The following is a 15,334-nucleotide window of genomic DNA, read 5'->3' as shown; positions in this document are numbered from 1 at the left end:
GTGCCACTGAATGCCACTTGTATCTCCTGCTGAAGAGAACTAATTTTGTCTTGCAGGGATATATACCTAGACCACCTTCGGTAGCCCACTCCGCTGTTGCACGTAGAGCTTCCTTAAGTATATCTCTTAAAGAGCTGGGGAACGTTCCTTTTACCGCAATTGCCACGTCATCAGAGACAATAATATATTGTTAATGGCTATATTCCAAAGTAGAGGAGACAGTACACTCCTTGAAGAGTTCCTATGCTAACCCATCTTTTTAGCATAGCCTGCAGTAAAGCATTTTTTTAGTAAGTAAGTTATTAATAAACTTTCTTACGGTAGAGTTGATGCCAAGAAACTCCTTCATGATTGAGGTCGGTTTTACGTTATTGAAAGCACCTTCAATGTCAAGAAGCGCTACAATAGTATATACCTTGACAGCGTGAGAACCCTTTATGTAGCCGACTAGGTCGTGAAGGGCTGTTTCCGTGGATTTGCCTTTACTATATGCATGCTGCTGGCGCGACAGGGATCTTTGCCCCAAGATATGTCTCTATGAACCTCTCAGCATAAAGGATGAGAGACTAATAGGAGGAAGATATTTTGCCTTCGTGTGGTAAGGTTTTCTTGCTTTCAAAATGAAAATGAGCTCTGTGTCCTCCATGCCACAAGTATATATGACATGCTGATACAAGCAAAGTTTATCTCCCTTGGTCAAGGGATCAGGCACAGCTTGTAATGCAACTGGTGATACAACATCAGGATCTGGCGACTTAAAGGAGTAGAAACTTCTTATCGCCCAAAGGATTTTCGGCTCAGACACAATTTTCCTAAAAATCTCCAGAGAATGCATACCAGTGACAACCTCTTCTGAAGCCACGTTATCCGTTGGAGAATTTCCCAGGAAATGTGTATCAAAGAGTAGTTCTTGTGTTTTTTCACTAGACATTGTCCATACCCCATATACCCCATCATAATAGGTCTCGTGAATAGAATTTTCCTCCCCGGAGCTACAGAATTCTCTCCAGGATTGGTTCTGAGCCTTTCTCATCTCGGTCTTATATTTTCTTAGCTTAGCCCTTTGGATGTCTCAATGATGTGGTGCTATTGTTATTTTTGCTCTGTTGAAGAGTTTTCAGCAGTCCTTCCTTTGACCATCCAGCTCTGGGGTCCACCATGCCGTTCGCTGTTTGCCCCTTGGTTTGGCACTGGTACATGCTGACACAATCGAGTTATTCAATGCCTTCGTGATGCGCTTTAGCATTATTTTATGCAAATGTTGACCGTGACTCCGTCTCAAATGGTTCATCCGCTTAGTCCAATTATGGCATACTCTTTCTAACATTTCGGACGGTATCTCTCGAATAAATGCTTTATAGTTGTCTTCCAATGCGTCAATTGAAGCGAGCTTGTCTCTATAGACATGAGTTTTAACATAACCCCATAAAAAATAGTTTAAAGGCGTTAAATCGCACGATCTAGACGGACAATTGACCGGTCCCGAACGTGAAATAAAATGTTCACCGAACTCGCCTCTCAATAAGTCCATTGTTACATGTGTTGTGTGGCATGTGGCACCGTATTGTTGAAACAATATGTCATGCAAGTCAAGCTCTTGCATTTTGGGCTTAAAAAAAGTTGGATATCATCTCACGATGTCGCTCACCATTCACAGTTTCATTATGATTCGCATCATCTTTGAAGAAGTACGGTCCAATGATGTCTCTTGCCCATAAACCGCTCCAAACTGTGACTTTTTTTGGATGCATTGGTTGCTCTTGCAATGGATATCATCTCACGATGGCGCTTACCATTATGATTCGCATCATCTTTGAAGAAGTACGGTCCAATGATGTCTCTTGCCCATAAATCGCTCCAAACTGTGACTTTTTTTGGATGCATTGGTTGCTCTTGCAATGCTTCAGACCTTCAGATCTTCACTCCAAAATTCTGCTTGTTTACGTACCTATTGAGCCAAAAATGAACTTCGTCGCGCGATGAACTTTCTTAACACAGCTCGAATTTTGATAATAAAATTCAATATTTGTTCGTTTGTAAGACGATTTATGGTTAAATTATAGAATAAACTGAAGATGTTTGGCAGGGAAACAAAATACGAAACGTCCGTGAGCTGTTTCAACCTGTGTTGCCAAAAAGGTAATAGCTTAAAATTCACCCTTCATATACTTAATGGGAGAGTTAAGCAATATTTCGAAGTGCTACAAACGGTAAAACGAAGTTAATATACACTTATCCTGTAGTGAAGGATATAGACACAGAGTTGAGATATTCGATCACTTGTTGTTGTTGCTGTGTTCTATCTTTCGTTTGCTTAATTCTGTTGAATATCCAAATCAGGGAACTTTGCGATTAAGATGGGGTGCCCTGAGGTGAGGCGGCTGCATTTGCCGGATCGTTATTGAGCCAGAACTACTTTGGTTTGGCGGGGGAGTTCAATTTCTTAGGGTATAAGGTAAAGCGGTCATTCTCCACCGTGTTTCGATTTCTTATCCCTAAATTCTACAAATGACTGGCAAGCGTGAATCACGCGTGAGTCACTTGATTCGTGAGTCCAAATCCAATCACGTCATCGTGCGTGACCATGGTCGAAGTAAAATTCTTCGTGCGTGAGAGTGAGTAAATAAAATCATGCTCTTGACACACGAGACACTCACGCGACATTCCAGCGACACTCACGCGACACTCTCGCGACACTCACGAGACACTCACGCAACAGTCACGCGACACTCACGTGACACTCACGCGACACTCACGCGACACTTACAAGAAAATCTCGACTAAAGTTAAAACAAGTAAGAGCGTGCTGAGTTCGGCCGGGCCGAATCTTATATACTCTCCAACATGGATCGCATTTGTCGACTTCTTTTCCCGGTATCTCTTTTTAGACAAACATATGATAAAAGGAAAGAATTGCTATGATATTGGAGCTTTAATATCAAGTTATCGTCCGATTCGGACCATAACTGAATGTTGGAGACCATAGTAGAAGTCGTTGTGTAAAATGTCAGACAAATCGAACAAAAATTCCGCCCTATAGGGGCCCAAGAAGTATAATAGGGAGATAGATTTATATGGGAGCTGCATCATGCTATAGACCGATTTCGACCATAATTGACACTTATGTTGAAGGTCATGAGAGAAGTCGTTGTACAAAATTTCATATTTGGCACAGTTGTTAAAAGTCATGGGAAAACACTTTTTGCAAAATTTCAGCCAAATCGGCTAAGACTTGCGCTCTCTAGTGGCTCAAGAAGTCAAAATTCAAGATCGGTTTATATGGCAGCTACATCAGGTTATGGACCAATTTGAACCACACTTGGCACAGTTGTTGGAAATCATAACAAAACACTTGCAAAGTTTCATCCAAATCGGAAAAGAATTGGGCCCTCTAGTGACTCAACATGGACCGATATGGCTCATTTACAATTCCAACGGACACTCATAAGAAGTATTTGTGAAAAATTTCAAGCGGCTAGCTTTAATCCTTCGAAAGTTAGAGTGCTTTCGACAAACGGACGGCCGGGCATATGGACGGACATGGCTAGATCGACTTAAAATATGTAAAGTATAAGACGCATATGTCGAAGTGTAACAAACGGAATGATTAAATCAGTATACCCCCATCCTATGGTGGAGGGTATGAACAACTAGTAAAAGCGTGCTTAGTTCCGCCGGGCCGAATCTTGGGTACCCACAACCACGGATTCCGCTAAAAATGTAGTCTTATTAACTGAGATTGCGTTTGAATTATTTTGGTCTCAAGAAGTTATATCGGGATATCGGCACTTAGGGGGGCCTATATCACCATATCGATCGATTCGGAAAAAACTTGGTATGTATGGTTATAAGTCATAAGATAGGGTTTTGGGCCACATTTCAGCCAAATCGGATGAAAATTTTGTATTCTAAGGGCTCGGTTTATATGGGGCTATGTCTGTTTAAACACCGATTCGATCATACTTGGCATGGATGTTGAAAGTCAAAGCACAAGCCTTTGTTCCAAATTTCAGCCAAATCAGATGAAAATTGAGACTTCTAAGGGCTCAAGAAGTCAAACCCGGGAAACGGTTTATATGGGAGCTATGTCTGTTTAAAGACCGATTCGGATCATATTTGGCATGGATGTTGAAAGTCTATGTTCAAAACTTCAGCCTAATCAGATGAAAATTGCGGCTTCCAGGGGCTCAAGAAGTCAAATTGGGAGATCGGTTTATATAGGAGCTATATCCCAATCTGATTCAATATGGCCCATTTGCAATTCTCAGCGATCTACATCAATACTAAGTATCTGTGCAAAATTTCCAGCGGCCAGATTTACGCGTTCGGCCACTATCGCGATTTCGACAGACAGACGGACGGACAGACATGGCTAGATCGACTAATAATGTTGGGACGATCAAGAATGTATATACTTTATGGGGTCCTAGATCAATATGTCAAGGGGTTACAACGAAATGATGAGTCTACACCCATCCTATGGTGGTGGGTATAACAAGTAAACCCATGCTAATTTTGCCCGGGCAAAATCTTAGGATTCCACTAAAAATGGATTCCGCTAAAAATGTACGCTTATTAAATGAATTTGTATTTTAATTATTTTGATCTTAAGAAGTCATATCGGTTTATCGGTACCTAGGTGGAATATATCACCATATTAACCGATTCGGATAAATTTTGGCATTAGTGTCGTAAGTCATAATGTAGGTTTTTATTTCGAATTTCCAAATCCAATAAAAATTGAGGCTTCTTAGGGCTTAAGAAGTCAAATCGAGTGATCTACTTTTTATCGGGGCTATATCGAAATCTGAACCGATATGACCCATTTGCAATACCCAACCACCTACAATATTAAGTATCTGTGCAAATTTTCAAGTGGCTAGCTTTACGCGTTCGACCGCTATTGTGATTGCGACAGACGGACGGACATTTCCGCCCATCAAACGACTAGATCGACTCAGAATATCGAGACGATCCACAATATATATACTTTATGGAGTCGCAGATCAATATTTCGAGGTGTTACAAGCGGAATGGATAGATGAGTATGCCCCCATCCTATGGCAGTAGGTATAGTAGATGGTGCAGGCTGAAGACGAAGAACAATGGATGGAAAGACTCCGATATCCATTGGGCTGTTGGTCGTCGTCCCGGTTTTGCGTTTACCATCGTGATTGCCTTCAGTAAACTTTGTTCTGAGCTTGGAGTGTTTCAGAGAAAGATTCTTCGTAAAATGTATGGACCAGTTAGCATAGTTAAAAGTATCAAAATACAACAGCTGAATTGGCTAGTTCAGGTTGTCAGAATGAATGAAATCTCGGAACTTGTTGTCAGAAATTGGACAATTTGCTGAGAGGATCAAAGCGCTTGAAAAATCTAATATGAGTTCGATTAATGGATAAAAGGCTTTATGGCAGCCAACTAAGTAACTAAATAAGTAATGAGCTTATAGATTTTTGGTCAAAGATTTTTGAATTTGGGCCACTGAGCAACATGCAGCTTGTTTAAGCCAACTCTCCGAATCTATTTTGGCACGCAGGGAATACTACTATTTTCTCGAGTGTAGACCAATGTTGTGGCTTGTACTCTTGTATTAAATACTTCCATTTATACGTGCCTCGAATGAAGCATTCAAGCATTGTGGAAATGTATCCATTCATGTACAAGCATGTGGCGGTTGATTCCTATGTGGGCGAGAGTGAGGCTAGCATTCACATACATACGCATGTGGCTCTATCACTACTGCCACTGCTGCCTGCCACTTCCTTTTTCTGCTTTACGTTTTTTTCCTGTATTGTTTCGGATAACTGCAACTTTTGTGCATAATTAAATAATGAAAAAATCAGTTGTTTGTGGCGCACAGTATTGCCAGGATCTCTCAAGCGGAAATCACAGTGACCGACGGTACCAACGACCGTGCAGGCGTTTCAAGCGTGAAGCCTTTAACTTTTAAACTTATTGTAGATCCGTTTCCTTTGCTATTTGCAAACAATTTGTGGTCGTTTCAATGTGATTGTGATTGGTTTCGCGAGTAGTTTGCGTGTGAGTGTGTGTGTGTGTGCTTTGGGAACGTTTGTGTTTCATTTCCGCCCATCAAACGACTACAAAGGCAATGCGTGGTGATTTTTATTAATTTCGTCAAACGGGAAGCCAACAGACTTTGCACAGAAAAAAACCCCCTCAAACAAAACCCGCTTGCCGAGCGCCATGGAAATTGTTTCATAATAGCTCACAGCTCCGGTTGCCATCAGCACCCTCAGCAGCGGCACCGTCATCGTCATCGCCATCACCATCAGCTTCAGCTTCGTCCTAGCCATTATTGGCACAACAATTAATTGTTGGCTTTAATTGGCGTAGCGAAAACGCGCATTTAAACAAAAGCCCTGCTTCCGCAACGTAGCTTCGATCAAGCGGATATGTCTTCCTGTACAAGCCATAAAATCAGTAAGTTATCAATTGTGGCCATAACCATTGAATTTTGAATTACCCGCATTATGTTGAAGGGTGGTTGTGGTGGGAGTGTTAATGGATATATATTTTGGGTCAGAGCGAAAGCAAACCATTTGGCTATATTCCAAACAAATTGCCACAGTTTTGATTAAATGTCCAGATTAAATGCACAGACTTTAATTGTTTGCATTTGCAAGAGGCCTGAAGGTTGCGAATTTTTGTTTTATTTGAACCCTATGAAAATTTGCCTTTATTTTGCGAGTCAGTATGAGGAGGGCATTTTTTTTATTTATTTGAAAAACAAACCTTGATGAACAAACAATTTTTGTGCTTTTATTTCGAATAGCCATTTTACATGAGACCAGGAACATTTGCAAGACGAATGGTAAAGAAAATCGCAAAATAAAACCAACCTATCAGTTGCTATATACAACGCTAGAGCCTTCAAAAATTGAGTTTTTTAACTGAAATTTGGAACCCATTCGTATTTTTTCCATATGTAGGATAAGCTCTTAGCCCATTTTTGGTTAAAGCTGCCATATACAGCGATCCTCCGATGTAGGGGTTTGGCCTCAGAAAAACTGATTTTTCTGAAATTTGGAGGAGGAGAATTCTATTCTCGACATCCGTACCGAATAAGGTCTAGATCGAATAATGTTCACATTATAAATTGAGTTCACTCTCAATTTTGACGAAATTGGAAAGTGTGAGTTTTAGAAATCCTCGCAGCATCCGTAACGAATTTGATGCATGTTGGACCATATTAAGATATAATTGCTATATAGACCGATTTCTCATTTTCGGGTCTTTATTCCTTTAAGGCGAATTTTTTTGCCGTATTGTCTGAAATTTAGCACAGTGAATTTTATAAAGCGCCTCAATATTCGCCCTTAACGCCCAAGTCGAAATAGCTGCCTCCAAAATAGACTTGTGTTTTACCCGATTTCGGTTAAATTTGGAGCAGCGAGTTGAAGTCACCATCTCGATATCTGTGTGCATTTATGACTTCTATTATTGCCCTAAAACTTCCGGCTAAATATTGTCTAGATGTGACCACATTTGCATATAGCTTCCATAGAGTTCAATATCCCGATTAAGGTGCTTGTACCCTTAAGGATTACATTTTTCATCTGCGATTATATTTTGGACCCTCAACATCCTTGTAAATAAGGGCCCGATCGCCCGATTTAAACATGTGGACACATAAAAATTGCATTAATTTCCCGACAGTGACGAAGTATAGAAAAGTGAGTTTTTTTACCCCTAGGACTCCATCCATATAACATCCATTGAAAAGATATTCTAGAAGCCCTTCCAGAATACTTTCGAAAGGCTTGTTCTATTTATTCGAAAGTTGCTTTCTTTTTAAAAACCACACATGGCTAGTTCACCTTAGAATCTCAACGCGATCATGATCATACATAGGACGCTATAAAAGAAGATGCAAAGAATGAAACGAAACGGAGACGGATCCGAAGGATCTGTAGAATTGCCGAAGGGGTCTTGGAGATGGCTAGACTGGGTCTCAATGTTAGCCCTGCGAAGACTGAAATCTGCCTGTTCACGAGGAGGACGATGGTGGATCAATTTGACGCAAAAGGCTTCCTCAATAGAACGGTTTCGATGAAACAGGTTAGGTTAGATTGAAAAGAGTGTGCTGAAATTAATCCGCCCCATGCCACAATACTGCTTACAGAATCCTTAATTGTTTTTCATGCCACGCCCCTTTGTTGGCTCATGTCCGGTATTGTGTCTCCACCTAAGTGCCGGTATCTGTTAGACGCGAGAGCCGGGCAATGACATAGGAAATGCTCCAATGTCTCATTATCTTCCCCACATGCCCTACACATGCTCTCACTTGCCGCACCGATTTTACATAAATGAGCTCGGAGTCGTATGTGTCCCGTTATGATACCGAAAGCTATACTGACCTCATTCTTAATTCCTTTCAGTAAAAGCCTCTTCTTCTCACAATCTGGATCTTCCTATATGATTTTTCGCTGTCCTACCAACCGTTCCGCCATTCCACAGGGTTACATGCGCAATCGTCGCCTACGCCCTTAACTCAGACTGCGTCGACTCGAAAGGCTACGGGTTAACCATGTTTATTGACGGCAGTTCTCTGGCCTTCACTGCCAAATTGTCTGCTTTCCCATTCTCAGTTACACCGCTATGGCCAATTTGCCAGTGATATCAAAAATTGAGATATTGAGCTGAAATCTGTCACAGAAGTCATTGTGTAAAATTTCATCCAAATCTAGTAAGAATTGAGCACTTTAGAGACTGAAGAAGTAAAATAGGGTGATCGGTTTATATGTGAGCTGCATTAGGCTATAAACCGATTCATGCCATATTCGACACGTGTGTTAAAGGTCATAAGAGAAGCCGTTGTACAAAATTTTAGCCAAAACGGGAAATCCTTGCGGCCTTTAGATGCTTAAGAAGTCAAGATCCCATATCGGTTTATATGGCAGCTATATCAGGTTATGGACCGATTTGAACTATTCCTAGCACAGTTTTTGAAAGTTATAACATAACACCTCATGCAAAATTTCACCTAAATCGGATAATAATTGCGTCCTCTAGTGGCTCAAGAAGTCAAGACCACAGATAGGTTTAAATGACAGCTATATCAGGTTATCGACCAATTTCAACCATACCCATGCAAAATTTCAGCCAAATCGGATAAGAATTGTGCCCTCTATCGGCTCAAGAAGTCAAGATCCCAGATCGGTTTATATGGCAGCTATATCAAAACGTGGACCGATATAGCCCATTTACAATCCCAACCGACCTGCAGTAATAAGAAGTAGTTGTGCAAAATTTCAAGCGGCCAGCTTTACTCATTCGAAAGTTAGCGTGCTTACGACAGACAGACAGACAGACGGACGAACATGGCTAGTTCATGTCATGGGGTCTTAGACGAATATTTTGAGAAGTTACAAGCAGAATTACGAAATTAGTATACCCCCATCCTATGGTGGAGGATATAAAAAAGCTTTTATTCCCTTCCCGTCGGGATATCGGTCTTTATTGCAGGTATATCTAAATATAGTCCGATTCGAACCATATTTGGGACGGATGTCGGGAGAACTAAGACTATACACTGTTTCAAATTTCGAAATCGGGTAATAAATAGAGCTTTTATGGGCTTCAGACCCTTAATCGGGAGATCGGTCTATATGGCAGCTATATCTAAATATAGTCCGATATGAATCACATTTAGGTCTTATGTTAGGAGGCGTAAAACTACTCAGTGTTTAAAATTGCAGCGAATTCGGTTAAAAAAAAGCTTTTATGGGCTTTAGACCCTTTATCAGGAGATCGGTCAATATGGCAGCTATACCTAAATATAGTCCGATTTGATCTATATTTTGATCAGATATCAGAAAGCTTAAGATAACCCTCTGTTTCAAATTTCAGAGAAATTGGATAATAATAAGCAAAGCTTTTAAGGGCTTCAGACCATTAATCGGGAGATTGGTCTATATGTCAGCTACATCTAAATAAAGTCCGATCTGAACTACATTTGGGTCCTATGTTAGGAGGCGTAAAACTACTCAATGTTTCTAATTTCAGCGAAATTGGATAATAAATAAAGCTTTTATGGGCTACATACCCTTTATCGACAGATCGGTATATAATAATATCTAATAATATAGTCCGATATGAACCATATTTGTGTCAGATGTCGGGAGACATAAAACTACTCACTGTTTTAAATTTCAACAGAATCGGATGAAAAATAAGCATTTATGGGCATTAGTCCGTTAACCGGAAAATCGGTCTATATAGCTATATCCGAACATGGTTCGATTTGGCCCGTTCAAGAACTTAACCAGCGTGCATCAAAAAGAGGTATTTGTGTCAAATTTCAGCTCAATATTTCAATTTTTGAAGACTCTAGAGTGATTACAACAGAGGGACGGACAGACGGACACACGGACATCGTTAAATCGTCTTAGAATTTTACGACGATCCGAAATACATATACTTTGTAGGGTCGGAAATGGATATTTCGATGTGTTGCCAACGGAATGACTAAATGAATGAATCCTACAGTGGGGGGTATAAAAAAGAATTTTTCAAACACTATTAATTGGGCAGTCATCTATGAAGTAAAATAAGAGTCAATCATCGATCATGGTTCTTTGGCTCGTTTTCGTTGCTGAAATCTTACGAATAAGGATAAATCCTTAATTTTGGGCAAACTTTTCTTTCAGTGTAACCTATTCCTCAGTACTCTGCATTTACGGCCTTATTCACTATGCTTAAAGTAGATTTGAAATAGGTTTATTTGACAGATTTCCTTTACAGAACTGTCAAATACTCATAAACCTATTTTAAGGCTTTATTAAATTTTGTGAATGAGGCTGTTATATTTTTAGTTAATTTCTTGTGTTTCATAACAAGTTTGTATTTCATTTCTATTTTCAGTGGAAGAGGATGTTCCAGAAAAGGAAAAGACTTCAACTTGCAGCACATTGTTAATATTTCTGTCGATAGCAATAATCATCTTAACGTTACCTTTTAGTTTATTCGTATGTTTTAAGGTAAGTGAAGAATTTTGTATTCCCTACATTACATGGGTGGTATAGGGTAGTAGGTTCGGTTAGGTTAGGTTTAAGTGGCAGTCGGCCATTAGATTCATATAGACATTTGCATCTATTGTATTCAAAAATTGATAAAGTTATGAAAAAACCCAGCTCAAAATTTTAATATTTTAAAATTAAACAAATCATGCATTAGGCATCTTATTTTAACCCATCACCATAGGATGGGGTATACTAATCCTGTCATTCCGTTTGCAACACCTTGAAATATTGATCTGCACCCCAAAAAGTATATAGATTTTGGATCGTCTCGACATTCTGATTCGATCCAGCCATATCCGCCCGTCCGTCTGTCGAAAACACGATAGCGGTGGAACGAGTTATGCTAGCTGCATGAAATTTTGCGCAGATACTCATATTCTTTCGAACACGTGGCGTTAAAAGAGTCCTTGCGGATCTCGACGTTAGTAAATCTCCGGGCCCGTCCTTTGTAAGTGTACTTCGACGTTTGGTCGTTCACCCCCCCCAAAAAAAAAATGGGGCGAACAACCCTGTGAATTACCGGCCAATTGCTATATGCTACGCGCTCTCCTTCTTAGCGACAGACAGTATGGGTTCAGTAGAAATCGCTCTTTGGAGTCGCTCTATCCACCAGTTTGGTGAGAGTAAAGTCGTGGCTCTGGATATCTCCAAGACATTTTATAGGGTCTGGCACGGTGCACTTTTGTCAAAGTTTGTCGCTTTTGGAGTCGGAAATAATTTCGTTCGATTTATATCGAGCTTCTCAGAGATCGAAATATACGAGTTGTAGTAGATGGGCACTCATCTGATTAGTATACATTGACCGCAGGTGTGGCACAAGGCTCTGTCCCTTCCTTTCCCCACCACCGAAGGATGGGGTTATATTCATTTTTTCATTCCGTTTGCAATACATCGAAATATCCATTTCCGACCCTATAAAGTATATATATTCTTGATCAGGGTTAAAATCTAAGACAATCTAGCAATGTCCGGCGGTCTGTCCGTTGAAATCACGCTACAGTCTTTAAAAGTAGAGATATTGAGCTGAAACTTTGTGCAGATTCTTTTTTTATATCTTGATATAGCCCCCATATAGACCGATCCGGCGATATAGGGTCTTAGGCCCATAAAAACCACATTTATTATCCGATTTTGCTGAAATTTGGGACAGTTAGTTGTGTTAGGCCCTTCGACATCCTCCTTCAATTTGGCCCAGATCGGTCCAGATTTGGATATAGCTGCCATATAGACCGATCCGTCGATTTAGGGTCTTAGGCCAATAAAAGCCATATTTATTATCCGAGTTTGCTGAAATTTGGGACAGTGAGTTGCGTTAGGCCCTTCGACATCCTTCGTTAATTTGGCTCGGATTGGTCCCGATTTGGATATAGCTGCAATATAGACCGATCTCTCGGTTTAAGGTTTTGGGGCCATAAAAGGCGTATTTATTTTCCGATGTTGCCGAAATTTGGGACAGAGAGTTAAGTTAAGCCTCTCCACGTATTTCTGCAATTTGGTCAAGATTTGCATATATCTGCCATATAGACCAATATCTCGATTTAAAATCTTGACCCAAAAAAAGGCGCATTTATAATCCGATTTCACTGAAATTTGACACAGTAACTTATGTTAGGCTTTCTGACATCCATGTTGTATATGGTTCAGATCAATTAATTTTTACATATAGCTACTAAAAAGATCAATATTTTGTTATACCCAATTGAACAATGACTTTTACTTATATATTTGGTCCAAATCAGAACATATTTCGTTATATATTTACGGGACATAAGGAATGCAATTTTCACCGGATTTTGATGAAAGGTGGTTTACATATATACCCGAGGTGATGCGTATCCAAAGTTCGGCCCAGCCGGGTCAGACTTCGAATCCAGTCTACTCATTTGCCGATGACAGTAGTCTGCGTCATTCATATTCATTCGACCATAGGCCTAGTTCTCAAGATATTGTGGACAGGAAGCGCATTATGGGTGGGACGCTCTGCCAGGAGGCCACCGTAGCGCAGAGGTTAGCATTTCCGCATATGACGGTGAACGCTTGGGTTCGATTCCTGGCGGGATCATTAGAAAACATTTTCAGCGGTGGTTTTCCCCTTCAAAGCTGGCAACATTTGTGAGGTAATATGCCATGTAGAACTTCTCTCCAAATTGGTGTCGCATTGCTGCACGCCGTTCGGACTCGGCTATAAAAAGCTGACCCCTTATCATTGAGCTTAAACATGAATCGGACTGCACTCATTGATATGTGAGAAGTTTGCCCCTGTTCCTTAATGTAATGTTCATGGACAAAATTTGCATCTCTTTGCTCTGCCAGGATTTGTTGGGCATTTCCAAGTGGGGTAGAATGAACAGAGTAGACTTTAACGTACATAAGATGCGGTGCTTTTTCTTGTCTCACAAGCGACTCAGTGACCTACTACAATCGCCGATATCTTTCGATCTATCGACTGCACAGATATTGAACAATCAGATGCTCTTGATGTTCTGGGCATGAAGATACAATGTGATGTCTGTTGGTTAAAACACGTATTCGAAGTGTCGAAAAAAGCATTCAGGTGTTTGGGCTTTCTTAAGCTGGGCAAGAAATATTTCACTTCTTCCGATCTTCTCAATATCTACACTACCTACATCAGGAAGGAATATAACTCTCATATATGGACAGGAGATCCAAAATCATCCTTGGAGCTACTTGACCAGGATCAATTGTGTTGATTGGGGACAGTAGAGTATCCAACTCTATTGATTCTTCTGAACACCGTCAGAGTGTGGGTAGCGTTGTATTGCTCTATCGTTATTTTCATGGCGTGTCTTCCAGGGATATTCGTCTTCTTATCCCCGACGTAAGGATGTTCCCCAGAAATACAAGACTAGCCAGGAACTCACAACCGTTTGTAATTGATTGGCCAGTCGAACGAACCATGCATTACCGAGAAAATTAATTTTTCGACCAAACCATTCGTATGTGGAATCGACTTCAGACTGAACGTCCACCGATATTGACGATCAGAAATTTAAAACGAATATAAAAAAGCACTACTCCCTATTTCCCCCCCTTCAATCCTTAACTTCCCTAATTGCCAACGCAATGCACTGCATATATAGGGGACATCCCCTGGGTGTTGGTAACGAGAAAAAAGAACAACAATGCCTCGTACGGTTCAAATCGGTCTATAACCTGATATAGCTCCCTTATAAACCGATCTTCCGATTGGACTTCTTGAACCCTTAAAAGCCGCAATGTTTTGTCCGATTTGGTTTAAATTTTGCACAAAGTGTTCTGTTACGACTTCTAATAACTGTGCTTAGTACGGTCTAAAACGGTCTATAACCTGATATCTTCCATATAAACCGATCTGCGGAATTGTCTTCTTGAGCCTTTAAAAGCCGCAATTTTTGCCCGATTTGGCTCAAATTTTGCACATATCGTTTTGTTTTGACTTTAAACAACTGTGCCTAGTACGGTCCAAATAAGTCTTTAACCTGGTATAGCTCCCATATAAACCGATCTCCCCGTTTGACTTCTTAAGGCCTTACAAGCCGCAAATTTTGTCCTGAATTTTTCTGAAATTTTGCATGTAGTGTTCTGTTATTACTTCCAACAAGTGCTAAGTACGGTCCAAATCGGTCTATAACCTGATATTGCTTCCATATAAACCGATATTCCGATTTGACTTCTTGAGCTCTTATAAGCCACAATTTTTGTCCGATCTTGCTGAAATTTTGCACATAGTGTTTTGTTGTGACTTCAAACAACTGTGTCAAGAACGGTCCTAAGCGGTCCAGTACGGTGCTAATCGGTCTATAACCTGACATAGCTCCCATATAAACCGGTCTCTCGATTATCCTTATTCGGTTCCTAGAAGTTGTAATTTTTGCTGGTTTGACAAAAGTTTGGTATATAGAATAAAATTATGCCCTTCAACTATATTTAGTTTGCATAAAGGTTAAGGAGAATCCATGGTGGTGGGTTCCCAAGATTCGGCCCGGCCGAATTTAGGACGCTTTTACTTGTTTCAATCTCGTCCTGATTCGTGCAAATCGGTTCAATAGTTCAAAAGTTATGACCCTCAGAAAGTTGGATAGGTCAAAAGTGGTCAACTTTGTCACCCTGTATTAAATATATGGACCTATAGCTGGACTTCCCTAAAAGCCTACGTCCTCCTTTTCAAATGTCTAGAACAATTTTTACCGATAAGGTCAACAGATAAAAAGTTGCAGACTTATTTCCAATTTTTTTGCGGTTTGGCCCAAAATGTGCGACGGAAGAAGAAAAGTATTTAGACTACTCTT

The 15,334-nt window shown here is 40.3% G+C and overlaps 1 protein-coding gene across 2 annotated transcripts in view; it reads left to right on the top strand.

The window, feature by feature from the left end:
* Positions 1-15,334, top strand: part of LOC106094719 (band 7 protein AGAP004871) — an 89,494-nt gene that overhangs the window by 48,089 nt on the left and 26,071 nt on the right. The window contains exons 1-2 of one of the 2 annotated variants that reach the window (XM_059360787.1): positions 6,083-6,444; positions 10,888-11,003. In XM_059360787.1, the coding sequence (XP_059216770.1) occupies positions 6,417-6,444; positions 10,888-11,003 (144 nt within the window). In that variant the 5' untranslated portion in view covers positions 6,083-6,416. Of the gene's footprint in view, positions 1-6,082; positions 6,445-10,887; positions 11,004-15,334 lie in introns of those variants that run through there. The other variant, XM_059360786.1, reaches the window with a different exon arrangement.

This window comes from Stomoxys calcitrans, chromosome 1 (assembly GCF_963082655.1).
Source record: "Stomoxys calcitrans chromosome 1, idStoCalc2.1, whole genome shotgun sequence".
Taxonomy (NCBI): domain Eukaryota; kingdom Metazoa; phylum Arthropoda; class Insecta; order Diptera; family Muscidae; genus Stomoxys; species Stomoxys calcitrans.
Note: the sequence above shows the minus strand (reverse complement) of the source record. Positions and strands in the feature narration are given on the sequence as shown.